The 24714-nt window shown below is 33.2% G+C and overlaps 4 protein-coding genes and 1 long non-coding RNA gene across 6 annotated transcripts; 3 read left to right on the top strand and 2 right to left on the bottom strand.

Moving 5' to 3' along the window:
• Positions 1 to 2332: 2332 nt before the first annotated feature.
• LOC9311679 (protein NETWORKED 4A) lies at positions 2333 to 3489 on the top strand. Its single transcript, XM_021026148.1, has one exon. It carries the CDS (start codon positions 2362 to 2364, stop codon positions 3487 to 3489), a length of 1128 nt encoding a protein of 375 aa, XP_020881807.1. The 5' UTR covers positions 2333 to 2361.
• A 7296-nt stretch (positions 3490 to 10785) lies between these two features.
• On the bottom strand, positions 10786 to 15717 carry LOC9311678. Its single transcript, XM_021025311.1, has 9 exons — positions 15385 to 15717; positions 14508 to 14711; positions 14365 to 14422; positions 14138 to 14200; positions 13687 to 13762; positions 13305 to 13420; positions 13091 to 13180; positions 11257 to 11388; positions 10786 to 11156 (listed from the first exon to the last, which is right to left on the bottom strand). Exons 1-9 carry the CDS (start codon positions 15639 to 15641, stop codon positions 11022 to 11024), a joined length of 1131 nt encoding a protein of 376 aa, XP_020880970.1. The 5' UTR covers positions 15642 to 15717; the 3' UTR covers positions 10786 to 11021.
• An 88-nt stretch (positions 15718 to 15805) lies between these two features.
• LOC9313350 (protein FATTY ACID EXPORT 2, chloroplastic) lies at positions 15806 to 17749 on the bottom strand. The gene is made up of 3 exons (XM_021025312.1): positions 17215 to 17749; positions 16278 to 16412; positions 15806 to 16130 (listed from the first exon to the last, which is right to left on the bottom strand). The coding sequence occupies exons 1-3, from the start codon at positions 17663 to 17665 to the stop codon at positions 15991 to 15993; spliced, it is 726 nt and encodes a 241-aa protein (XP_020880971.1). The 5' UTR covers positions 17666 to 17749; the 3' UTR covers positions 15806 to 15990.
• An 802-nt stretch (positions 17750 to 18551) lies between these two features.
• On the top strand, positions 18552 to 21284 carry LOC9311677. Of its 2 annotated transcripts, XR_002331656.1 has the most exons (5): positions 18552 to 18735; positions 18830 to 18871; positions 19327 to 19437; positions 19669 to 19776; positions 20950 to 21284. It is a non-coding gene; the product is annotated as an uncharacterized LOC9311677 (long non-coding RNA). The 2 variants fall into 2 exon arrangements; XR_002331655.1 differs by having other exon boundaries at positions 18830 to 19437.
• Positions 21285 to 21854: 570 nt separating this feature from the next.
• On the top strand, positions 21855 to 23554 carry LOC110228005. Its single transcript, XM_021024010.1, has 4 exons — positions 21855 to 22083; positions 22207 to 22306; positions 22388 to 22478; positions 22567 to 23554. The coding sequence occupies exons 1-4, from the start codon at positions 21886 to 21888 to the stop codon at positions 23399 to 23401; spliced, it is 1224 nt and encodes a 407-aa protein (XP_020879669.1). The 5' UTR covers positions 21855 to 21885; the 3' UTR covers positions 23402 to 23554.
• Positions 23555 to 24714: the final 1160 nt, after the last annotated feature.

Below are 24714 nucleotides of genomic sequence, written 5' to 3'. Positions count from 1 at the left end.
TGTTAAATTCTAATTTTTTTGTACATCACATAGTTATGAATTTAATTTATGTTTTTATCTAGATATTGATTACCATGATTAGATAGGATTGCTGGATCTAAACTAACAAGGAAAAAAAAAAAAAAAAAAAACATGTAAATGGAAAACAATGTAGAAGAAAAACAAAATCAAATTCTAGAGAGTAACAAAAAAGGTTTAAATTTTACCATTGCATTATTTTTGCTTTTATCAATTGTTTCCATAAACTTCAGATTTTTTTTTTTGGTGCAAAACCATAAATTTAAGAATTGAAACTATTTTTATACTATAATAACTTATCTTATTTTAACTTTCTCCCGTGCATAGCACGAGAATAAAATACTAGTATAATTTATATTTTTAAATACAAAATCAAATCCCTAAACCATGTAATATAAATAATAAAAATTAAATAAATGTTTTGTCTAAATTTTGTTTATGATTTCATATTTTTTATTTCTTAATAGACATGTTTATATAATTTTAATGTATGATATTACATTTATAAGATTTTATATTATAAATGCTTAATTAACTGCCTATCGCATATGCTCCGATTAAACGTTGTAGGCGTTAGAAATTGGATCACCGTCTGCATAGCGGTTAAAACTTTCTTAAACATTGAATAAAATTATAAAACTATGGATTTTAATTTACATATTGATTTTTGTCAAGTTAATTAAGTTGAAACTGTAATAGTCTAGGATTTGTTTTTGTATTATATTTCTATAGTAGTAATGTAAGAAAGAATATGATCCAATCAAATATTTCATTTTTTTCTTTGTAATATTTTTGGCTATAAAGTATAAATATTTAAAAATCTACATAAAGAGCTGATGTGTGGTGTGTGGCTTGATGTTTAAGGAGCACTTTAGATCACTTCCATCGGGGTATCTACTTTAGTTATGGGAAATGATTATCAAATTCAATCCACACATGTCATTTAGCTAGTGAAAACATATAGGAGATATGAGCCGATTTACTCTGATAAGATTACTCTTAAATATGAAGTGAAATGAAAGCTAAATCTCCAAATTAAAATATATTTAAAAAAACGATAGAAGGCATTCCAATCACTCCATAATTTGATTCGTTTTGACTACGTGAACCTTCAAGTATGTGAATGGCAAATGCATAAAAAGAGAGGAAATATTCGAGGATGGCCATTACTCTTATGAATAGTCTGTTTGATTGGTGGACACTTGAGGAATTAGTCTCACATTACATATTTAATGGATTATATACAGAGAGACAACCACTCACTTGGGCACGATGATTTTCTAAGTACTAATAGACTTGTCTGCAATATCTGTCTTAAAGGTATGTTTGTTTTTCAATCTGAAAAGCTCCATTCCATCATCCCTCGCTTGCACGCCTCCATCATCTCCTACTTCTTTCTCAGGTTCTCTTTTTTTTTTTTTTTGTATTTTTCTTTCTCATGATTCTTTCTCAACCGTACCTATCTTTCTGTAAGAAAATAAAACTCTATGTTTTATAGTTTTTATCATTTTTTATCTCCTCAAAACGTAGTCATCATCTGATACTAGAAAATTGAGTTGTTTCGGATTGTTTACCAAATTTACACTAAAAGATTTTTGAACCCTTACTTGCACTACAAATCAATTTCAAACCTCTTTCTATTTTGTATTCTTTTTTTTTTTTTTTTTTTTTAATGAAGATGTCCCTAAGATTCCGAAAAGATGTCTTATTCCTTTGATGTGTATCAACATAGTCTCTAGACTAAAGTAGACTAACAAGAAAAGTAAATGTCCTTCATAAATTTAGCAATGAATATCTTACTAGTTTAATTAGGGTTTTCAAATCGGGTGAATATAATTTTCATAAAGATATAAAATATTCTAACTTAGTTTGAAAAAAATAAAAATGCCAGCTTTGTTATACGGTATACCGTAAAACCTCTATAAATTGATAATATCGGTGAAATTCTATTAATTTAACGATAAATTAATGATTAATAGAGAGAGTTTCCTAATTTAATAATGTTTTAAAATTTTATCAAAAACTAAGATTTGATGCAATAAAAATATTAGAAATGAATTCTAACAAAAACTAATGCGAATTTAAGAAAAAACAAACAATACTAGAGTCATATTTCACTAAAGTTTCGTACATATAATATCTTTAGACAATTATTAATTTATAGTATTAGTGAGATCATATACTTATATAAGGTTTCAAAAAAATTATTAATCTTATCGAATTGTGTCAAATATTACGATATTCCAACTCGGGACAGAAAAAACCATTAATTTATAGTGATTATTTATTTATGGAGTATTAATTTATAGAGGTTTTACTTTATATTTTGTGTGATAATTAGATATGGACCTGAGTATGAAACAAATGATTAAGTTGATAGAGAAGGATGCAGATTCGTTTGCCAAGAAGGCGGAGATGTATTACCAAAAGAAGCTTGAGCTTATTGGCCTTGTTGATGAGTTTCATTGTATGCACCGTTCTCTGGCGGAGCGTTATGAGAACATCACCGGAGAGTTAAGAAAAGCCTCTCCTTTAAAGCTTAAGTCACATTCTGAAATCTCCTCCTCCGACCTCACTACTGTGTTGACCCTAGGTACTCCATCTGCCCAATGTGCTCTTGGTTGTGACATTTATCACAAGGATAGAGATGATTCTGCTTCTAAAACAGAATCTGAATTGGAATCTGACGATTCTTCTGATTATGTGAGCATTGGCTCTGATTTTCAGTCCCTGAGCAAGAGGGTCACGGATCTTGAGATTGAACTCCGTGAACTCAAAAAGAGACCGGTAATGCAACTTGAAGGGAATACTGATCAGATTTTATTGTCGAGGGAGGAAAACGAGAGTAAATTTGTTGATTACCCAGCAAAACTTGCGGTTTTTGAGAAAGAACTAAGAGATACAAACAAGAACGTAAAAGATTTGGGAGATGAAGTTTCTATATTAAAGGGTCAGCTTGCAAGATATTTACCATCTGATTCGGATGACGAACAGAGTGAAGGGACATCTTCCACCCAAGACATGGACTCTGAAGCTTCGTGTGAAGAGGTAAAAATTACAAGCCCGATGCTTCACGAGGGAGAGAAACATAGTGGCATCATGAGAAAACAAGTTGGCAAGTCTGATGACGCAAAAGTAAAGATCTTGCTAAACTTTCTTGGAGAAGGAGAATGTTCCTATAACTTTGATCTAGAGGATATATATCGTTCATCACCAGAAATATTAGGAAATGGTAGCTATGGAATATCATACAAGGTGACCATGGAAGATGACACAATAGTTGTAGTAAAAAGGTTGAAAAATGTGACCGCTGGAAAGAGTGAGTATGAAGAGCAGATGGAAATTATCAATCGAGTGGGGCAGCACCCGAGCCTGGCTCCGCTCCGTGCATATCATTTCTCCAAGGACGAGAAGCTCTTGATTTATGACTATTATCGAACTGGTAACTTATCATCACTCCTCCACGTTTAGTCTTCTTTCCCCGCCCTCTCCCTTTAATTATTGGTATTTTTCACCTCGTTGTGTTACTTAATTAATAATAACTTGATTTAAATTCCATGACAGGTAATCGGGAAAGTGAGAGGATGCCACTTGACTGGGAGTCCATAAGGAAAATCACGCTCTCAATAGCAAAGGGTATAGCTCACCTCCACGTAGTTGGAGGACCAACGTTTAGTCATGGAAATATAAAGTCCTCCAATGTGTTTATGAAGCGGGTAAAGAACGAGATTTGCGTTGTTTCTGATTTTGGGCTAACACCTCTTATGATTGCGGGTGCAGGCTACGCTGCACCAGAAGTTATAGAAGAAAGGAAACACACTCATAAATCTGATATTTACAGTTTTGGTGTACTTATACTCGAGATGTTAACTAGGAAGACTCCATTGCAGTCACCAAGTCAGAATGGCATGGTTGATCTCCCTAGGTGGATGCAGTCAGTGGTGAGAGAGGAACGGACAAGCGAGGTGTTTGATGTTGAGTTGATGAGGTTCCATAACATCGAAACAATGGTACTGCTGAAAACTGCTATGGCGTGCGTGGTTCAAATGCCAGAGGAACGACCCACCATGGATGAGTTAGTTAGCGTAATTGAAAAGATAGGAGTTTCAGTTTCTGAGACGACTCACCCAACTTTCGATGAAAATAGTAAACCCCAGGACTCGACTGGTCAAACCATCCTTTGATTTCTCTTTCACTTTTATCTATGCTTTTGATTTTTTAAAGTTTTTTAAGGCTTCATGTTTGATTATTTGAAGCTCATTTGTCCAAGTAATAAGACGCGGTTGAAGGCGTAGGTTCTTTTCTCTGTGTCTCATGTGATTTATATGAATAAGTTGAATTATATGAAAATAATTGTCCAAAAGATAGATTTGGAAGATTTCCAAAGAGATACATAAAAGAGGAATCAAGGAGAGAAGGAGGAGGTTGCTTAAACCAGAAATTGACAGATATAAAGCATTTTTTTTCAGGATCATTAGATTTTTGAAGATTTTTTTTTTTTTTTGGTATGAATGTAAAATTATATTCACCCAAAAAAAAAAACTGTTTTACAATGAATGCAACTTTTAAAGCCAAATGTTCAAAAAAGTTTGATAGAGAAAATCAACATTAGATGAGAAAACTAGTAATTGTGAGATTGGAACCAGAACTGCATTCCACCTTCGTAAGCACCTGTCAATGCCATGGTGCTTAACCGATTACGGACACTTTTGTCGATCATTCTCGTAAGCTTATGGGCAGGTGTTGGTGTCTCTCCATGACGGCGACCATTACGCTCCCGCCATAGACTATGGATGGTGAGTTGAAAAACATACCTCAATGTGAAAGTGTGTAGTGGTGATATAGACGAAACCGTAATCAAAGGAAGTAGAGATCTCCAACACGTAGTGAACCTATGACCAAGGATCCCCTGGGCTAGAGCTGACCAAACTTGAGAGGAGTAAGAGCAAGAGAAGAACAAGTGATCCCTTGACTCTACTCCCTCACCACATAAAACACAACTACCACTTGCACCAGCATTCCATCTCAGCAGTCTATCCCCCGTTGTGAGACGATTTTGAGTAGCAAGCCAAGTAATAAAAGAGTACTTAGGAGTCGAGTTGGTGAACCAAACCCCCTTGTACCAGTTACAAACTGGATTTGCATGTCGAATTAAGTGCCAAGTGTCTTGGGAAGAAAACTTACACTTATAAGAGTTGTTTTTCCTTTGCCATAGTGGAATGTCGTTGCCGGTTTGATGAGGTCTGACTCGGAGTGATTCAAGTTCATCCTCGATCTGATTTAAAACTGCAGTTCTATGTCTTCGACGGCGGCGAGAAGTTAGAGCATCGGCAACAGAGCAGCTAGAGGCAATTCCCAAGTCAATACTCCCACGTGTGCCAAGTATATCAAATAAATTCCCGAGAGAACACCAAGAATCATACCAAAATGAGGTCTCCTTTCCAGATTTTACTTCCATTTTGTGAAGAGGTTTAGCCTTGTCTCTGTATTTTAAAAATTTTCTCCACATCCACGATCCTGAACTAGTGTTACCACGGATAGACCACAGCGAACGATTCCGAAGTAGATTTTTCCGAACCCATTGAACCCAAAGTGAGTCCCCAGCCGAAACAAGACGCCATATTAGCTTCAAAATAGTCACATTGTTTGTTTCCGAGAGTAGTCTTAACCCCAGCCCTTCCTCTTGTTTTGGTTTGCAAACATCCTTCCAAGCTATCTTTGCCTTTCTCGGGTTTAAATCCGGACCTGACCATAGAAATGCAGAAAATAGACTTTCTAGTTCTGAGATACACTTACTTGGCAAGCGAAAAATCGATAACCAGAAGTTTGTAAGACCCGAAAGGACAGATTTAATCAATTGGAGACGACCCGCAAATGATAAAAATCGAGCAGTCCATGAAGTAATGCGTGTTCTGATTTTTTCCAGCAGAGGAAGGTAATCAGCCCGCGTCATGCTTCTCGTGAGCAATGGAAGACCAAGATATCTGACCGGAAGTGAGCCTTCTTCAAAGGGGAACTGTTGAAGAATATTGTCACGCTGCTCCGGAGTTAAACCGGCCATAAACATTGTTGATTTTTCGAGGCTTATTTTTAGTCCAGAGAGAGCGGCAAATTGATCAAAAACCCGCAGTATACCCGCAACTGACCGTGAGTTCCCGTCAGTAAAAACCAAAATGTCATCTGCAAAACATAAATGTGTGAGGTTCATGTTCTTGCATCGAGGATGGTATCCTATATTTCTGTCCGCTGCCGCCTTATCAAGCATTTTTGACAACACATTCATACAAAGTACAAATATGTAGGGAGATAGAGAACATCCTTGTCTTAACCCCCTAGCACCCCTAGCACTCCTAGCACTCCTAGAACATCCTTGAAGATTACATATTGTTTAAATACAATTTCTTAATTATATGGTTAAGAACAAAATAACACTATGACAAGATTTATGTGATCCCCGTTAGGGACTTCTCTAATCTCTTTATTATACCCAAGTTTTGTTTAATGCGAGATCTATAGTCTAAGGTGTGCTTCTCTAATCTCTGCAAATCAAATTTCATGCAATTGTCTAAAAAGACCGAAATATCTTGCATTAATTATGGAAGTTCTTGACGACGTTTTTCTTACACCCTAAGCGTGTCACATCAAGTGGATTTTTTAAATTTTTTTACTTAAGATCATCCATTTGTTTTAAGAAATTGTTATTATAAACCTCATCAAAATTTTATTGCTCAAATTACATATTCTAGATTTAAGTTTTTCTATAATACTAAAATTATGTTTTTTTAAGTAATAAGTGTTTTACCAAAAGACTATTATCAAATATAGTATTTTATTTGATTAACTATTTTTAGTTAGACTAGGTCGAAACCCGTGCTACGCTGCGGGATACTTTTTTGAATTTTTTTTATTGTTTTATCCAAACCAAAGCAATATAATTGCAACAAAAAAAAAAAAAAGAGGATATGTTTACAGTATGATTATAAATCTGTTTACTTGTCTAAGAGCTTGACAACATGTCTTTCATCTTTGTTCTGGCATGAGAAATATAAACAACGCGTTATCCACATAATTTCAGGGCATAAGATAACATAAAGAACACGCAAGAATAATAAAGTTACATTGACTTTATTATTAGAATCAGTCAGTCTGTCGACCACGAGAGATATATATCAATCTAGAAACATCATAACAGTTAGGATTTAAATTCATACATGTTTTTTATATGCGAATACATAACTTCGATGAAACTTATTAGATAAAGTTAATTGAACACAAGTTACAAAAATTACATGAAAATATAGAAATCGAAAAAGATGGACCATGCTTTGTTATGGTTTTTTTTTTTAAATGAATAGGCTAAACAGTTCATAAACATTGGTTAATATAACTTGGCTTGTGACTTAAAATTAGAATATTCAAAGATAAACAGTTACAGAATTATGATCACATGGTTCTTAGCATTTGAAAGGAGCCTTGGAATCTCATCTTTCTCTTTGTCTTTTTACTAAACTTATATTTTACCATTAAGTGTTCCAAGAACATAGTAGATCAAGCGTTTGAGCCGGCGTGAGATCACCTTCATTCAAAACATAAACCACAAATACATAGTTAATTCTCAACTTATTGTTATGCTGAATTATATACTCTTACAAAAGAGATCACCAAGAATAACTAATTAATCAATAACATTTGTGACATTTCCATCAAAATTTACAGACAACAAAAAGAACATGGATCTAAGATAAGTCAAATTGCAATTGCAAATTTCACTTGCTACACACCTCTATGGTTACAACATAGACTAATTTGACCATTTCTCTTTTGTGGATTTTATTTTTGAACATGAACTAACTGTGAATACGGGCAGATGATCAAGTGAAGCTAGATACGGGTATAAGAGAAACATAGAGATTTGGGTTTGACCATACATCTTAAGTAACAAGACAAGATCATAGAACATAGCAAATGTGAGGTTATAATCCTAAAAAGTGTAAGGTTCTTTACTGCTGTGAATTTCTAATATTAAAATCAAAAAGATTAAAGTAAACCAATTCTTTACTGCTGTGAATTTCTACTATATAAACCAATTTAGCAATCGTATACTCTTAGGAGTAAAGAATCATAAGGCATTGAAGTAAAAAAGAGAAATATTACAAACCTAACCGATGACATCCATCTTGAAGTAGCAAAGATTCATCTCTAAAACTCTATTTAGCAATGAGAGAGAGTAAGTGTAACGTATGACTTTACGAAACCCTTTAATCAGCTTGTATCTTGTGCTTTTAGATGGGAGAAGAAAATTTGAAGCTTTAAAGTAACACATACTTTAAAACAACTTGATGATTTCACTCCTAAACAGCTTTTGCATCAAGAGCTTTCAACTTCTAAACGATCTTCTTACCTTCTTCTTTAGACAATCCAATATCTATACTAGTATAATCGCAGCACTTTTTGTGACGGGTGGGTAAAAATGCTTTCGGGTATATCGGATATCCGACCCATTTTAAAAATTCCTTCACAAAAAATTTGTTGGGTCGGGTTATATTTAAACCAACTCATACACCGGATATCCATATTTAATAATTTAGATTTTTAGAAGATTTGATTAAGATTTATAATTATGATTCTCCTATCATCTTTGTTTGATTTGTTTTTAACTGTTTTGAATCATCATATAATACATAAAGTAAAAAAAAAAATCAATTTTTTTTTCTGCATATACTATGATTCGAAATTTTAAAAACGGACATATATTATCTAATTGACGTAAATGTGTGTTCAACGTTCTACATCGATTAAAATATTTAGACAATGATTCAGAATCATATCATAAATTAGAACGTTAATAAAATAAATGAGTTTTTTGGCGGGACGGGTTTTTGAATCAACAATAATAAAAATATTAAAATATCATTAATCCGCCGCTTCAATACGGATTTAATCCTTATTTTTTTTAATACAAATCACAGGTCGGGTTAAGAAATTACGGAACGGGTTATATTTCGGAAATGATTTATATGGCGGACGAATTTGAATCAATATTTATATACCGCTTTAATACGGGTTAAATCCTCAGTTTATTAATAATTATCTCGTGGACTCGAGGTATACCGTTACTTAATAACAATTGTAAACTATAATATAAATAAATATGTTATAAGGAGATACAATTTACAAAATATTTTTATACTAACTTTAAAATTAAATCATCCCGCGGTGTACCGCGGGTTAAAATCTAGTTAGTATTACTATTTACAATATTATTTAATAATTTTAATTAGTTAAATAAATAAACACATTGGGTTATTGGTTATTGTTTGTATGTAAGTTATGGTTTGGTTTGACTTTGGTTGGTTTGGTTCAGTTCGGTTAAAATATCTATCCCTAATAATATTGATCCGATCTAATTCAAAAGTTAAATTATTTTAAAGTTAAAAATTGTTCATAGTGTTCGGATTTTGACGAACAAAAATACATAAAACAAAATCAGCATAACTAATTATTGTGATATAATAATAAAAAATCATTTAAAAATAATTAAAAAAACATATTAAATATTAAAGTATGATTCAAATTATGCTTGTGTACCACAAATAATTTTAACAGAAAGAATCTAAGGTATTTGAAGTATAATAATCGCTGAAAAGTATTTACATATATCACAATATTAAAACAATCTAACAATTGTAAAAATTTAAACATACTAACAACATAAAACAAAAACAAACAACTACAAAGATGAACTATATCGTATATTTCTTTAAAAATAAGATATAAAATTATTTATTAATATATGCATATATGAAATATTAAAAAAAAAAATTAAAATACGAGCAAATGTAAAATACAAAATCTGAAAAAACTTTTACTTTTTTACAATAAATATTTATATTAAAACAAAATTAATTTACAAAAACTACATGCGGCGTAAACCACTTGTTAAATTCACTTCATGCATGTTGTTCTCTAAAACCTATTTGATGTCACACAACTTTTTAAAAATATATTCTTTTTTTTTTTAATATTGAATTACAAAACAAATGAGAAATCTATGTGGCATTATCCTAAATTTTAAAATAATTGCGTGTATTATTTATTTTAATTTGATTGGTTGTCTTTTTTAAAGAATTAGTTTTTTTTTATAAATAAAATGCTGATGTGGCAAGCTGGAGAGATGATGTGTATTAATTGAAATGTTTTGATTGGATTAAAATTTTAAGGATGTGTCGCTCCCAGAACAGCCCAAAAAACTGATGTGTCATCGCTGGAGAGACTTCTATTGTTTTTATTGTATTGATTTTTTTAAAAAAATTTTTTTACCTAAAAGATTTAAATATCATACAGAACAAAAATCTATAAACAATTTTATGAATATATATAGAGTCTATCAGATATTCGAAGTGTCTGTTAAATGCTCACAGTGTCTTTCAGATGCTCGCAAAATCAGCTAAATACCCGTAAAGTCTGCCAAATGCTCGCATAATCTGCCAAATGTTCGCAAAATTGCCCAAATTATCATAGAATCCGCCAAATGCTTGCAGAGTCTGCCAAATATCTGCAGAATTCTGCCTATTATTCTGCAGAGTTTGTCAAGTATGAAATATCTGTAAAGTCTGCCAAATTCTAGCAGAGTATGTCAGGTACTCGCAAAATCTACCAAAAAAAAAGATAGAGGAATCAAGGAGTAGCTCATTGTAAAATCAGGTTTGCATCCAAAATAAGATTGTATCCACAAGTATCTATGCCATATGGTTCTTTTGGAAGAGATAGAGAGTGACACAGATAGAGTGACATAGCTTTAGATGTGCAAACTATTTCAATAAAACCCAAATTCAATAAATCATATTTGTAACGCGTCACCCATGTATATACATGTATACACACATGTTACCATTTATTTTTTTGGTTCAGACAAGGATGTATGACCGGAGGATGATTAAGGCTGGTCTTGTTCGTCAATTTATATCTCATCCTTACATTGCTTCAACAATACATGAGATAGGCTAATCCTCAAACCGTCTAAACCAGTCAACGATCGTCCTGGAAAGAACTCGAGTTTCGCTAAGAGGAATGGTCTTTAGCGCCTGGGCCACAGCGTCTGCTGGCGTGTACACAGACCCAATTTGCCACTTTGGGTCCTGGAGACACATAATCAAGTTCAATTAACAGGATGCATAAATGACTGAGCAAAGTTGTTAACTGCAGAACTATTAGCTCTAGGGTTGCTTGGTTAATTACCTGTATGCAAGGTGTGAGATGGTTTCCATTCAGCCGAACCTTTTCAAGTGTACCACCAATAGATTCTATCCGAGGCCTAAGGGTTTCTTCGAGCAAATCGGTCTCGTCGATTGCATCAGAGTTGAATTGTACCTACCACAAATGTTGCAGCAGACAAAGATCAAATATGTGTATTGCTGGTTCTAATCAGACAGAGACTGTTCACTTCTATGCTTCTTATCTCAACCAATATGGATTAGTAATGAGTAAACAAACAGTCTCTATGTCCAAGAAATCATCTCAGAAATGTATAACCGTACACATATTGTCGAGTCTAATAATCTATACTCGAGATCAATGCGGATAGATATGACAGTATGCTTAGCAGTTGGTTCACTCTTTGAACCGTCAAGCTCATCTATATATACATTTTTGGATCACAATTAGCAAATAAATCCTGAAGTTGAGAAGTATTTACAATGGCATACCATTAGCATTAATTATTTAGATTAATTATTTAGATTTGTTTTATTTAAGTAAAATTTTTTAAATGAAATTCATTTCTCATATATTTAGCAAAAGTCTCTACAAAATATTTCCTTATCTTTTTAAGTAAAGATTTTGAAATCAAATATGTTCTCAACAATTTATCAAAAATCTCTACACAATCTTTTTAAAAATCTCGACTTAGTTAACATGTGATTTTTATCTGCAAAAAAAAAATTAATTGTAACGAGTGATGTAAAAATCGGAAATGTTGATACTACAATTTCTTCTACTTCTTTTTTCATATAATGAAAATTATTTTTTATCTACACAATCTTTTTAAAAATCTCGACTTAGTTAACATCTGATTTTTATCTGCAAAAAAAAAATTAATTGTAACGAGTGATGTAAAAATCGGGAATGTTGATACTACAATTTCTTCTACTTCTTTTTTCATATAATGAAAATTATTTTTTATCTACACAATCTTTTTAAAAATCTCGACTTAGTTAACATCTGATTTTTATCTGCAAAAAAAAAATTAATTGTAACGAGTGATGTAAAAATCGGGAATGTTGATACTACAATTTCTTCTACTTTTTTTTTTCATATAATGAAAATTATTTTTTAGAGATATTTTCTACTTCATATACTACAATTTCTTCTACTTCTACTTCTACTTCTTTTGGCGGGTCGACCCGCAAACCCGCAACTCTCTACGGGCTTATCCGCATGAACCTGCGACCCGTAGTGGATAAAAATATTATTCAAAAAAAATAACAAATGATGTTTACATCACTCGGGACGGGGTTATATGGTGCAACGGGTTTAGATCAATATTAGTATTAAACAATATACTATGGATGAAATCCTAGAATTAAAAATAAAAATTTAATTATAAAATCAGAAACACTAAACAAAATAAACAATATTAACAAAACAAATACAACTTAAAATTTTGCAAACTAATTTTTTAGTTATAAAAAAATCGACCCGCGGTGTACCGCAGAGTAAAATCTAGATTTGGAAGTTTAAGGAAGAAAAATCTTTTTTAAAAAATAAAGCCCCGCGGTGTACCGCAAAAAAAATCTTTCTCCTAAACTGAGGCAAGAAGAAGAAGAAAGCCAAATGTCGTTTAAGTGTATATATAGATATAGCATTAAACCTAAAACACAATTAATATACTCAAAACTATTAATATAGATATATTGATGGTACATTTATAAAATAGGTCGAAATATTATACTATACTCTCTATTAATAAACAAAACTAATTATATTTAGATTTTTTTTTTAAAAAATTATAGCCCCGCGGTGTACCGCGGGTTCAAATCTAGTATAAATGTAAATGAACTTGTGTGTGCATTACCAGTAAAGTGTGTGGAACGCTGTAGGAGCACTTGAAGCAATTGCGATTCTCAAGTGGTGACGGTCTGAATTCCGACACTCCTTGTCCTACCTGCATAGAACAACGAAACAAAGAACGAGAAGTTCAATTGTTTTTAAGGCTTGGCCAATTACAAGGGAACTACAAAAGCTCAATCTTCGATACGAAGTCAAGAAGTCCCTTACTGAAGAAATACCTCACCAAACACTGAGGGCAATTGATCCACCAATTTAGTAAATGACTTAAGAGCTTCTTGATCGTTATTTAGAATCGTTGTCCCAGCTGTGTCAAGTAAGAGTTTCAAAACATCACCTGTAAGTGAGAACAAGTGCAAAGATATTAGCTACTTTTGATTCTCAAGAATTATAAATGTCTCAACTAGGACGTACTATGCAAGTTGAAAAGGGTTAGAAATCGATGAAACGGGACAATAAGAACACTAACTATAGAAGTTCTCTTTTTATTAGCTAAGATTCAATGGAAAAAAGACTGAAAACATTGTTTCTCCTAGTACGCACTAATAAATAGATTAATTGAGAGAATATCTGCATTAGAATTTGTTGCTTAAGTAGTATCACCTGAAGCATTTCGAGCCATTTCATATACTGGAGAAGCTTCCACGATTGGCAGCATCTGCTGGATGAGAGGACCAAGCTGCAGAGGAATATAGACAATCTTAGATACAAAAATCACAGTCTCATTTGTTCTGTTCATCCATTTGAAAACTACAGGATCAGATTGGCTATCATATTATTAGAAAATCAATTCAACTCAAGAAGCATTAGATAGCAACAAAATTCCGAACATCAATCAATCTTGTTGAGCTACTATTTTGTAGCCTAGATTCTGATATATAAGGTGGATAAGCTATAGGTTGCTAACATCAAGTATACCCTGTGATCTCTATTGGAGTCATATAATGAAGGTTAAGATAGGACAACATAAGAGAACGATGACAAGAGAATATCACTAATACATTCTAAACCAAGCAAAGCTTAGGAGGCTAATCATAACCAATGATGATATTACCTGCTCAAAATATGGAACTGCCTCTGTCGCTGATTTATTGTTGAATGAAATGATGGCATTAACCTTTCACAAAAGAGATTATATCTTTGTCACACTTGCTTAGAATTAAGACAAAGAAAAGGTTATGTATCACTCTAGAATTCTTGTCCAGAAATAATACACATATTGGTAATCTAATCTTGCTGATTTTTACAGATATTTACATTTTATCTCACAAGTAACCTAACCTTTGGTATCTTCTCAGCAAAATAACTTCCGGTCAAAACTTGGAGCAGCGCACCATTACTGTATAAAAGTAGAAAAGTTGATAGTCAGCATTCACGACATAGAGAATTCATAAGGTTGAGGGGAGAAGTGAAAAGTTTCCGACCTGTGACCAACTGAGAAAAGAGGAAGGTCAGCTAGATCTTCAGGCTTCAAATTTGTATTTGGAATTCCAGATGAGACAATCTTGTCCAAGCAAGAATTAAACCTCTCATAAACCTGCTTAGCAGCTTGTTCATGATCAAACGTAACATTGTACGGCACTGATACTATTAAATACCCTTCCTTTGCCAGTAGCTCCTTGAGGTAACTAAAAAGCACACAGACACAAAGCAACATCTTTTGAGTTTCAGAATCAATCATTCTATGGAGGTATGAAACTATGGCATGCAATTATCCAATTACTTGAAAGGAAAAAAACTTACAATTCCAGTGGACATCCCCCTACTTAGACGGGAAAAAGCGATTCATATAGCAAAAAATTGAGCCAAGGGAGCATTTTCAGTGACTAGAAAGATGAGACCATGAAGAAATACCCAATCTCCTAATTCCTAGACTAGCAGATGTGGTCTTTAATAAAGTCTATAGATAACAAAACGTTCTACAATGATAGATTCTTTCTTTGATTTATGACCAAATTGCATGAACTTAAATATAACCATAGCAATTTGATCTGCAATCATATTGGCTTCAATGGTATAGTGCTAGATGCATTGGATACAAAACCACAGTGAAGTGATCAAAATCAAATCAAGTGAAGCCACTTATACTGTCAAAGTCAAGACCATTTCTCATATAACTTCATCTATCCAAAACTCAGCAAATCCATGGAATTATAGAGAGTAATATCTACAGTTACAAAAACTAAATTGATCCTAAGCAGGGTAATAATTATTAAACTCGTCCAAGTTCCATTAACAGATAAAACCCAGAATCATCATCAAGGCTATGTGAAATTTGATGTACTCGAAGAATCAAAGTACCTGTAAGTGAGTTCAGGTACAGCTCCGACGAAGGCACCTCCCAAGAACTTAACAATAGCACGCGGTTTCTTGAATCTAGGAGGAGGAGGAATCACTAGACAAGAATCAAGCCTCGTGTAAACCTTATCGTTTCTACTGCGATTGTAACTTCCACTCGCAGTCACGGTGAGAGAGACAGCTCGAGCTCGTCTGCAAAACAGAGTCGCCGGAATTATTTGCGTACCCAGAAAACTCGAAGTGGCTAATCCAAACTCCATTATTCTTTTTCTTCCGTACAGTTTTGTGTGAAGAAGAAGAAGCAAACGTTAAGTCAGAAAATTTAATGTTTTTTTTTTTTGTATTACTCTTTAAATTTGGTGATAGATTTTGTAGTTTGGTTCCACGATTTTGAAGATTTTCGGGAATAATTTGAGTTTTTAGATTCTGACCACAGAGCTAAATCCATAAGATATTTCAAAAGTACTTCTCTGGAACGTTTTGGTAGTTTCCTTATGGTTCATACAAAACACAAAGTAGCGAAGCTGCTTTACACCGTGAAACACACAAAGAAAGAAAAAGGTCAGAGACAGACACTTTTGTAACAGACTCGAGAGTGTTTGCTGCTGCTTAGTGAAGGCTACGCATGATACCGTGTATGTATCCTCCGGTCATAATGAAAGACATGATCGACACGACTCCAGCAGGAAATATCTTCTTCGATCCCATGTATCTGGTTCCCATCACGTACGTTAATGCACCCGCCATCACTTTTTTAACATACACAAACAATGCAGGTGTTAAGTTAAGGCAGCTATATCATCAGGCATTAAAAAATCAAGTATCATCACCGTTCAAGGGTCCAACTTTTCACTCTTTTTCAAACTACTCTGCTATTGACAATCTCTTTTCCTTACCTACGCCAACGGTTGATGCAAGAACAGGTTTTGTTGGGAGCTGGCTGAAGACATACAGCAGAACAGCAGCTGACAGTCCACCTGCAAGCAGCGATTTCTGGCTACCGCTCTTCAGATAACCCATCAGCCCACCAACTGCATCAAAACCATGTAACACAGTTCATGAGCATTTGAGTATCACTTTCTAGGCAAGCATAAGATCAGTGTTCTTAAAATACGTTTTAGTATCTCTGTGAGTCCATAATAAAATGAGAAATAACTTCACCTAATAAGCATACACAGATACAGACTGACCTAATCTGGATTGTGAAACTCATAGCGATCTGAATCACATTAGTAACATCACCTCATAAAAAGAATCTTAAAGGAATTAACAAAGGACAATGAACCTTTCAATTTCGAACCTAAAGCTATGACTGTCAGTTCCAGAAACCTTTCTTATACCATCAAGTTTTGCTGAATTCAAGTTCAAGTCCCATCAAAATCCATCTCTAGCAAATATGCAATAGTAATTAATCCTCAAAACATGTGGTGCGGTTCTATGAACCTTTTTCTTCTCCCATTTTCTAATGAGTGTGGATATATTTCTAAGTATCTACAAATCCGCAAGATAAAATCAATTTCTTAAAAAATTGGATTCTCCTAAAACCATATTCTTATTCTCAAGATAAAGAACTGTGATGATTTTGCTAGCCCTAACACATCACGTTGGATCTTCAAATTCACAATCTCAAAAATCAAGTCTAAATGGAGAAGCAGGTAAACCCCTAAACCCTAAAAGTTCATCAAATTGACAAAATTGAATCTCACCTACGACAAGAAAATCGATAGTCTAAGCTTCATATCTAAGTTCTAAATCCTCAGACAAAAAGGAATTCCACAATGAAGAATCAAGTATAAACCCTAGAGTTCAATAAATGGTAAAATTGAATCTCACCTCCAACGAGAAAAGCGTAACCAAGAGTCAATTTCTGCGACATAGACAGAGGCGTGCCTTTTTTCCCGTCACTCTCTTCCTTATCACCATCTTCTCCGTCGTCATTTCCATCGCCGCCTCCACCACCGCCGCCAAATTTATCACCTCCAATTCCACCACCACCACCACCTCCGTAATCGATCGTAGGCTCGACTTCAACAGCTTTTACACCTGAATCAACGCAATTAGCGGTAATAGTACCGGTGATCGTCTTAGTCGAATCAGAGGGAACTACTGCACCGAGAGGAAGTCGTCGGTGACCAGATGCGAACGCGAGAGGATGAAAACCGTTGGGATTTTGGAATCTGACACTTCGGATCGGTGAAGCAGTGGAGGTATTGAGTAGGAAGAGATTGGGTCTGACGTGAAGGAGAGAGGATTGTGCAGAGGAACTCAAAATCAAATCCGCCATTTTCTTCTTCTTCGCAAGCTTTGTTTAACGACTAATTTTAGTGATTGATTGATTTTCTCTAAAATCAACGAACAACGTTAATCAAATAACTAGATCCAGACTGGCACGTTCGTGCGGGATTTCATATTTTAAGATATATGTTGTATAAAATTTAGAATCAATTTTTATTAAAAGTAGTACTTAAGAAATTGTTTTCTGTTTTTGTAGTGAATTAGATTATAGTATAGATATCAAAATATTATAAATTAATTGCAAAATTATATTCTGTATTTTAAATAAATTTTGTTACACAATTGTTTTTTCTGTTTGAATAGTTACATACGTGTGGGGTGCAATGTACAAATAATAGTGTTTGCAGAAAGTTTTAATCAACATTTTTTTTTTGTTAGTGAATTATATAATAGGATATTTTACATACAATATTTTTGTTTTATGTTTAAAAAAACTTTGTTAAACACGCTTATTTTCTGTTTGATTAGTTATAAATTTTGAATAGAAATTTTAGTTATTAATTTTTTTTTTGTTTTTATCATTTTTAAGTGTTTTATTTAAATAAATAGTTTGGTTTTGGTGCATACTAAATAATTTTAACAGATACCGAAGTCAGGTGTGTAATAGTTATAATAGAAATGTAAAATTTTGAAAGAATATGTAATTCTAAAATGTTTAAAATTAATTTTTGGTAATGCAACATTATTGTTTATAAATTAATATTTGGTATTTCAGAAAACCTCTCTACCAAATGTTTACCAAAAGTTTAATTAAATGGCCCATAACTTAAACCGAATAATTGTTTTTTGGGCTGAAATACATGTTGATGATGGGCCGAAATACATTTTCTATTTTCCTTTGTGTTTTGTATTTAATATTAAGGAATTTTGTTCTTTCTTCATTTGGACATATAATTGTTTTTAGAACAATCGTTGTCTTATCTCAAAAGAAGAAAACCCACCGAATACAATTAAGAACTTCGGTCGCCCACCAAAAAAAATTAAGAACATCGGTCGATCAAATCATCAATGGCGAAATTCTCATATAATTCAGCGATTTTGTCTCCGGTTATACTCTGTGTAAGTTTATTATTGAATCAAATTTATACTTTTAACTATTTTTTTTTATATGTCGATTCAATTTCCAATCTTTTGAAATTTTCTGTTTGAATAGAGATCTTCGCCTAGGATTGTCAAGAATCTGGATCTTCTACGGGTAATTATTGTCAATTTTATATCTAAATTTTGTTTTCACAGTCTCGCAGTTGTAGTTTTTTTTTTCTTCATCCTCTTCGACGGTGCTTGTAGCACCCATTCCCGGACCCATGGTCTATCCTCAGCCTTTTGGTCTGGTATCCTCAGTTATTTGGGTTGAGAATCTAGAATATTATTGAATTCACAGCGTTTTGCGAATTTGAGATTCCGGTTTAAATTAGGGTTTTAGACATTCATCAGCTTTGATTTTAGGGATTTATGTTGTTCTTAAGGTAGAAGTTTCCCGGTATGATTGATACTGTGATTATAAATTCTACAAATTAGGGATCATATGTTTTACACTTAAAGCTTTGCTCTTTGGATTTGGACATTTGGTGTTTGGATTTCACTAAAATATGATATCTGAAAGCTTTCCTTGTTGGGGCTTTTGATGTTTTTACTGTTTTGTTAATGTAGAATTTTTACAAATTTATGTTCCACTGTTGTGGCGATCTCGGGAATTAAGTGAATTATGATTCTTTTTCCAAGGCATTTTCTCGCTTCTTCACTTTCCATCATATGGCCAAGGTAAGTGTGTATCTATATATGTTTATCAACATTATATAAGTCCAATGATCTCACAAAAATCTTATTCTTGCTTGTATTGAATTCGATGTCCTTTGTTTCTTAGAATCACCTTTTCCCAATTATTTAGAGGCTCTACATGTTATTCGTCATTGATTTTTTTTCTTATGAAAATTTTCTTTGATTTTAGACTAATTAATCTATGAGATAACTATTAGTTGTTTTCTATGTCAGGTCCTGATCCGAGTTATGGCCTTGGTTTTTAGGTTCAATTAGAAGAGTTGTGAAAGAGTAAAGGAATTATTAAGTAAACTATTCATTCACTTCGCCAATATCAATCATGTAAGTGTTCTCTCGTTATGATTTTTTATTTTGTTGTTGTTGGTGTTGATGAATGAGAATATGAAAGACGGTGAATAGTCAAAACTAATTTAAAATCATAGAAAGAAACAAAAAATTATGGGAGTAGGTCTTCCTTAACATTCTCTTATATTTAGTCTTCAATACTATGAAATGAAAAAGAGACTTCCCATGGCATTGAAAAGTTCAGGTTCTTTATAATTATCTGGTTAGATTAAGATTATTGATGGCTCAAACCATAACTTCGCCTAAAGATAACTCATACAGGATCTGAAACATTTCCAGCTTTCATTGTCCTATTTTCGAGGGTTTTCTTCTTTATCTATGAATAGCACCGTCAATCTATATGGAAAATTTTCATAAAACAGCTTAACATAATTAGTTTACCTTCAATTAGACAAAATACAATAGAATCAAATGATAAAGACAATGGTTAATGATAAACACACAAATATTCAACGCTTTCTTAAGCATACCTAATTAGAAACCTTAGGTAGCATGCCCACTGTAGATGTGTTATCCTTTTCAATATGAATAACTGATTGAAAAATCCTTCCAACTAAGTTTTTGTCTTGATAGCATCTGCCAATGCCTCTGGATCTTCAATCTGTAAATTTAGAAAACACTTGTATATCATAAACCAAATTCTTGTCGATTATTTTTCAATTGACTTGAGCACAAACCTGTCTAAGTTAGAAAAACAAAAGAGCAAAAGATTACGAAAAGTTTAAGATTAGTGAGTGGAAGAAAATAGTAGTTGTATATATACTACTAACAGATACGGCTATAGTTTTTAGGGTTCACCTTTGAATGCATGAAAATATATTTGCGTATCAGAATTTAAAACAAACTTTATTCGTATATGCTCGATTTGATAGGATTCGAATATTTTTGTTATTATTAAATTTGGGAAATATAATAACTGAGATTAGTTCTTATTGAAAACAGTTACTACAAAATAGGATGTGTTCCTTTTATTTTCTGATTTCTTTGGCATCTTTCTTAAAAACATTCGTGCGAATATTTGGTTATTTATTTATTTGTATACGTCTTCAATGATTAGTAATCGCAAGTAATTAGATTCGTTAGTTATACAGATTATAGTAATCTCTTTAAATCATATCTAAAATTTTTGGCAATTTATTTATGTAACAGATACAGTAGTAAATCTCGGAGTGCAATAATTGGCAATAATTGGTATCCCAACATTAATCAACACTCCAACGGATCGACTCCAGGATCCGCGTCTCGGACTGTATTTGAAGCCCAAGATCCGCGTGGTAGCCCGCCCCAATAGCATACGGTCCGCGTGTTTATCCGAACAAAATGCCCAGGATCCGCGTTTTTTTATATATTTAAATTGTCGAGTTTAACCTTGGACGCAATCTTTTATTTATTCGTAGAATGAAAAAATCCTAATGGCATTCCCTTGTAATTTTTTACACTTTTTAAGGTTATTTTTCAGGGAATGCTTCCCAATTAATAGTATAGATGAACCTTAACCGGATAATTGGTCATATCTGCAAACCGGTTTTTATTACTTCGGTCCGGGTCAGTTCGGAAATTCGGTTTATTCGATTAAGAAAAATCTAACCAAAATAACTAAATTTGAACTACGGTTTTGTTCAGCTCGGAAGTGATAAATTTCGGTATAGATCATGTAAAAATTATGGGTTATGAATTGAAACCAAAACAACATTTAATTCGGTTTGTATAGTTTAAATTCTGGTCTTTTCGATAATTTCAGTATATTTTTGAATATTTCGGTACATTTTCAAACAAATTTCGATTCGGTAGAGTTTTGATCAGTTTATTTCAAAAAATGGAAAATTTAGAAAATTTGAAAAATATTTTGGTAACCGATCGGTTTAAATGGAGAATTCCGATTTTTTAAATGAAAAATTTGAAAAATTCCGATTCGATCCGGTTCGTTAAGTTGGGTCCGCTACATCTCTGCCTAGGTCTTACATTTGGGCCTATAGTTTTATACGGGCCTCACAAGTCAAACGACGTCGTTTCGGGTTTCCCAAAAAATAAACGCAGAAAACCAAAACCCTTGCCGGAGAACCACCGTCGAAAGCGTTGCTTTAAATGGAGAATCCGTTGATTGATTCTGGTGAAACAATGGAGATGATTACCACAGAGAAGATCAAGGAACCAATGAAGGACATTCTCAGAGAAGTTATATCTCAGGAGATTGCTCATAAGGAAGCACCCGTATCAGAGACAGTAGCTCCGGCGTATAAAAGAAAAGTTTATGTTGTTGAAGAAGAACGCTTTCTTTATAAGGTTACGACTTTTGCTTTCCCTACTGTCTACTATGTTCTATTCTAGTGAATGGTTTTGATTTTCGATTTGTTCTGTGAGATGCTTTGTTATATGAATTCTGGAAACTGTTTTTCTGTTTAATAGTTTTCGGAGACGAAAAATGTGATGGTTAATAAATACCAAGGCAAAGCTTTTCTATTGATTGGGAAGAAGCATGTTCATAAGGAAAATGCAAAATTTAGAGGTACAATATTTGAACACACTTGTTGTCTTCTCGTCTTTATTCTCAAGGCTTAAAAAGCTTTCATGTTTTGTTCTCTGTTAGGAATAAATTTCCCAACCCACCAATGGTCTGTGCTCAAGAACAACTTCTCAGCGATAGAGGAAGCTATTAAGCACTTCCAGTTAAAAAATGCGTAAGAATGTTACCTTATTTATCATGTTCTCCCTAGCCAATCCTTTTGCTGTTGTGGACCGCTTATCTTGTTATACAACGTTATGCAGAACACCAAATGCAAATACTTGTGAGGCTTTGGATAAGAGCAGTCAAGGTTTTTCTCTTATCGAGACTTCGCGATTTGATGGGAGGAGTTATCTTTCATGGGCATCACAGATGGAACTTTTTTTGAAGCAAATGAAGCTGGCTTATGTACTCTCTGAACCTTATCCTGGTACTGGTAGTGGTAGCTCTCAAGATTGGTTGAGAGATGATTATCTTTGCCACAATCACTTGATGAAATCCTTGTCTGATGATCTATACCGTCAATACTTGAAGAAATTCAAGCATGCTAAGGAACTATGGGACGAGTTAAAATGGGTTTACCACCGTGAGGAATACAGTTCTAAGAGGACACTAGTCAGAAAGTACATTGAATTCAAAATGGTTGAAGAGAGACCTGTTCTCGAGCAAGTTCAAGACTTTATCAAGATTGCAGATTCCATAGTGGGTGCTGGTATGCTTCTTGATGAGACGTTTCATGTCAGTACCATCATTTCCAAGTTTCCTTCGTCGTGGAGAGGCTTCGTCACTAGATTGATGGAAGAGGAGTTTCTACCAGTCTCGATGTTGATAGAACGAGTAAAAGCTGAGGAAGAGTTTCTCAGAAGTGGAAAAAAAAGGGTTACAGTTTGTCCAGCCACAGGGTCTTCTCAGATGGAAATGAGACCGAGTCTAGGAACAACGCTTACAGGATCTCAGAGTATAGGTGTGAAGAGGAAAGAACCCGAGAGAGTCATCATATCTGATGAGAAAGCTCCCAAGAAACCAAATCAGATGACTTCTTCAGTCACCGCATTTGTGGATTCAGAGACTCAAGTAAGAACCAACAATGAGGAGTAGTAGCTGATAATTTGCTTAAACAAATAGTATAAAGAACTGTTCAAAATCTGTTTTTCGTTTCAAATGCAGCTCTTGATTACTCAATAAACAGACACCAATTAAGATCACATGCTTTAACAAATCTCTTACAACACAACCAAAAACTTTTGGTCATCAACTGAACTTATAAAAATCATTGTTACACATTTTGAAATTAACTTAAAAGTAATGAGGATATTTTGATGTTTGGGCGGATATCTGAAGTCCGTAGAGTTGAAAGTTGGATTCGAATATCCTTAAAAACTCTAGCTATCCGACCGTTACACCCCTTACCTCATGCATAAGTGTTTTATGTTTCTTGTGTTCTTTCTTTGAATGCAACGCTAGCACAAACACTATTCCCGGGCTCTCCAATCTTCACAAAACCGCAGTTTAATTACTAAGGTAGAATCTGCAGAGGGTGTAGTAGAACTCCAATGAGGTAAAAACTGTTAACAAGCATGAGACATCAAAATATACATTAACTGAACTATTAATGTGTTGAACTCCAATGTATTCATAGATACATCATTGTCTTCCTGTAATGAACTAACTAGATTTACACCCACGGTACACTGCGGGACTATAAGTTTTTTTAAAAATCAGCATTTAAATGGTTAGGTAGATTATCTAAAGATATAACCTACTGTTTTGTATTTGTAAAATAACATATATATATATATATATATAAGCATATATTAATTCGTGTGCAATTATAGATGCGGTATATCGCGGGTCAATTTTTTATAACTTAAAATTTTTAAATTTTAAGCGATATATATTTTGTTAAGATTGTTTATTTTGTTCACTGTTTAAGATTGTATAATTGTATTTTAGTTATTAATTCTAGGATTTCATCCGTGTGGTATACCGTCCCGTTTTAATATCGACCCAAACCCGTCTCACCATATAACCCCGTCCGTGAAATTAAACATTATTTTGTTATTTTCTTTTTAATAATAATTTTATTTAAAAACATATAATTCGAGTTAATTTAAAAGTTTGTTTTAAATGGTTCACATCCTATTATATAAAGTATAGTTTTCAAAGTTAATAACTCATAGGATCGTGCCACGTGTCAAATTTATCGATGTCAGATTCTGACACGTGTTAAACAAAAATTCCTTTTTATTTATTTAAAAATAGATATATAAGGAAATTATACGCACATGTCAAATTTATCAACGTGTAAAACAAAGAAAATAACATTTGTTTAGAAAAGAAAATTATAAGGAAATTATACTTATATATCTTATATTAAACAATTCTAAAAATCTAAAGAAGATAAATATAAG

Source organism: Arabidopsis lyrata, assembly GCF_000004255.2.
Source record: "Arabidopsis lyrata subsp. lyrata unplaced genomic scaffold ARALYscaffold_5, whole genome shotgun sequence".
NCBI classification, from domain to species: Eukaryota; Viridiplantae; Streptophyta; class Magnoliopsida; order Brassicales; family Brassicaceae; genus Arabidopsis; species Arabidopsis lyrata.
The sequence above is the reverse complement of the archived record's forward strand: the minus strand, read 5'-3'. Positions and strand labels throughout refer to the sequence as shown.

What these genes read in the sequence shown, in the direction of transcription:
- LOC9311679 (XM_021026148.1), top strand. Translation starts at nt 2,362, where the DNA reads ATGGACCTGAGTATGAAACAAATGATTAAGTTGATAGAGAAGGATGCA.
- LOC9311678 (XM_021025311.1), bottom strand. Translation starts at nt 15,641, where the DNA reads ATGGAGTTTGGATTAGCCACTTCGAGTTTTCTGGGTACGCAAATAATT. An exon ending in CTTTTCTCAGTTGGTCACAG is followed by an intron (nt 14,423 to 14,507) that starts GTCGGAAACTTT and finishes ACTTTTATACAG; the next exon opens with TAATGGTGCGCTGCTCCAAG. An exon ending in ATCTCACACCTTGCATACAG is followed by an intron (nt 11,157 to 11,256) that starts GTAATTAACCAA and finishes ATGTGTCTCCAG; the next exon opens with GACCCAAAGTGGCAAATTGG.
- LOC9313350 (XM_021025312.1), bottom strand. Translation starts at nt 17,665, where the DNA reads ATGGCGGATTTGATTTTGAGTTCCTCTGCACAATCCTCTCTCCTTCAC. An exon ending in TTACGCTTTTCTCGTTGGAG is followed by an intron (nt 16,413 to 17,214) that starts GTGAGATTCAAT and finishes GTTTTGATGCAG; the next exon opens with TTGGTGGGCTGATGGGTTAT. An exon ending in TGCATCAACCGTTGGCGTAG is followed by an intron (nt 16,131 to 16,277) that starts GTAAGGAAAAGA and finishes ATGTTAAAAAAG; the next exon opens with TGATGGCGGGTGCATTAACG.
- LOC110228005 (XM_021024010.1), top strand. Translation starts at nt 21,886, where the DNA reads ATGGAGAATCCGTTGATTGATTCTGGTGAAACAATGGAGATGATTACC. An exon ending in AAGAACGCTTTCTTTATAAG is followed by an intron (nt 22,084 to 22,206) that starts GTTACGACTTTT and finishes TCTGTTTAATAG; the next exon opens with TTTTCGGAGACGAAAAATGT. An exon ending in GGAAAATGCAAAATTTAGAG is followed by an intron (nt 22,307 to 22,387) that starts GTACAATATTTG and finishes GTTCTCTGTTAG; the next exon opens with GAATAAATTTCCCAACCCAC.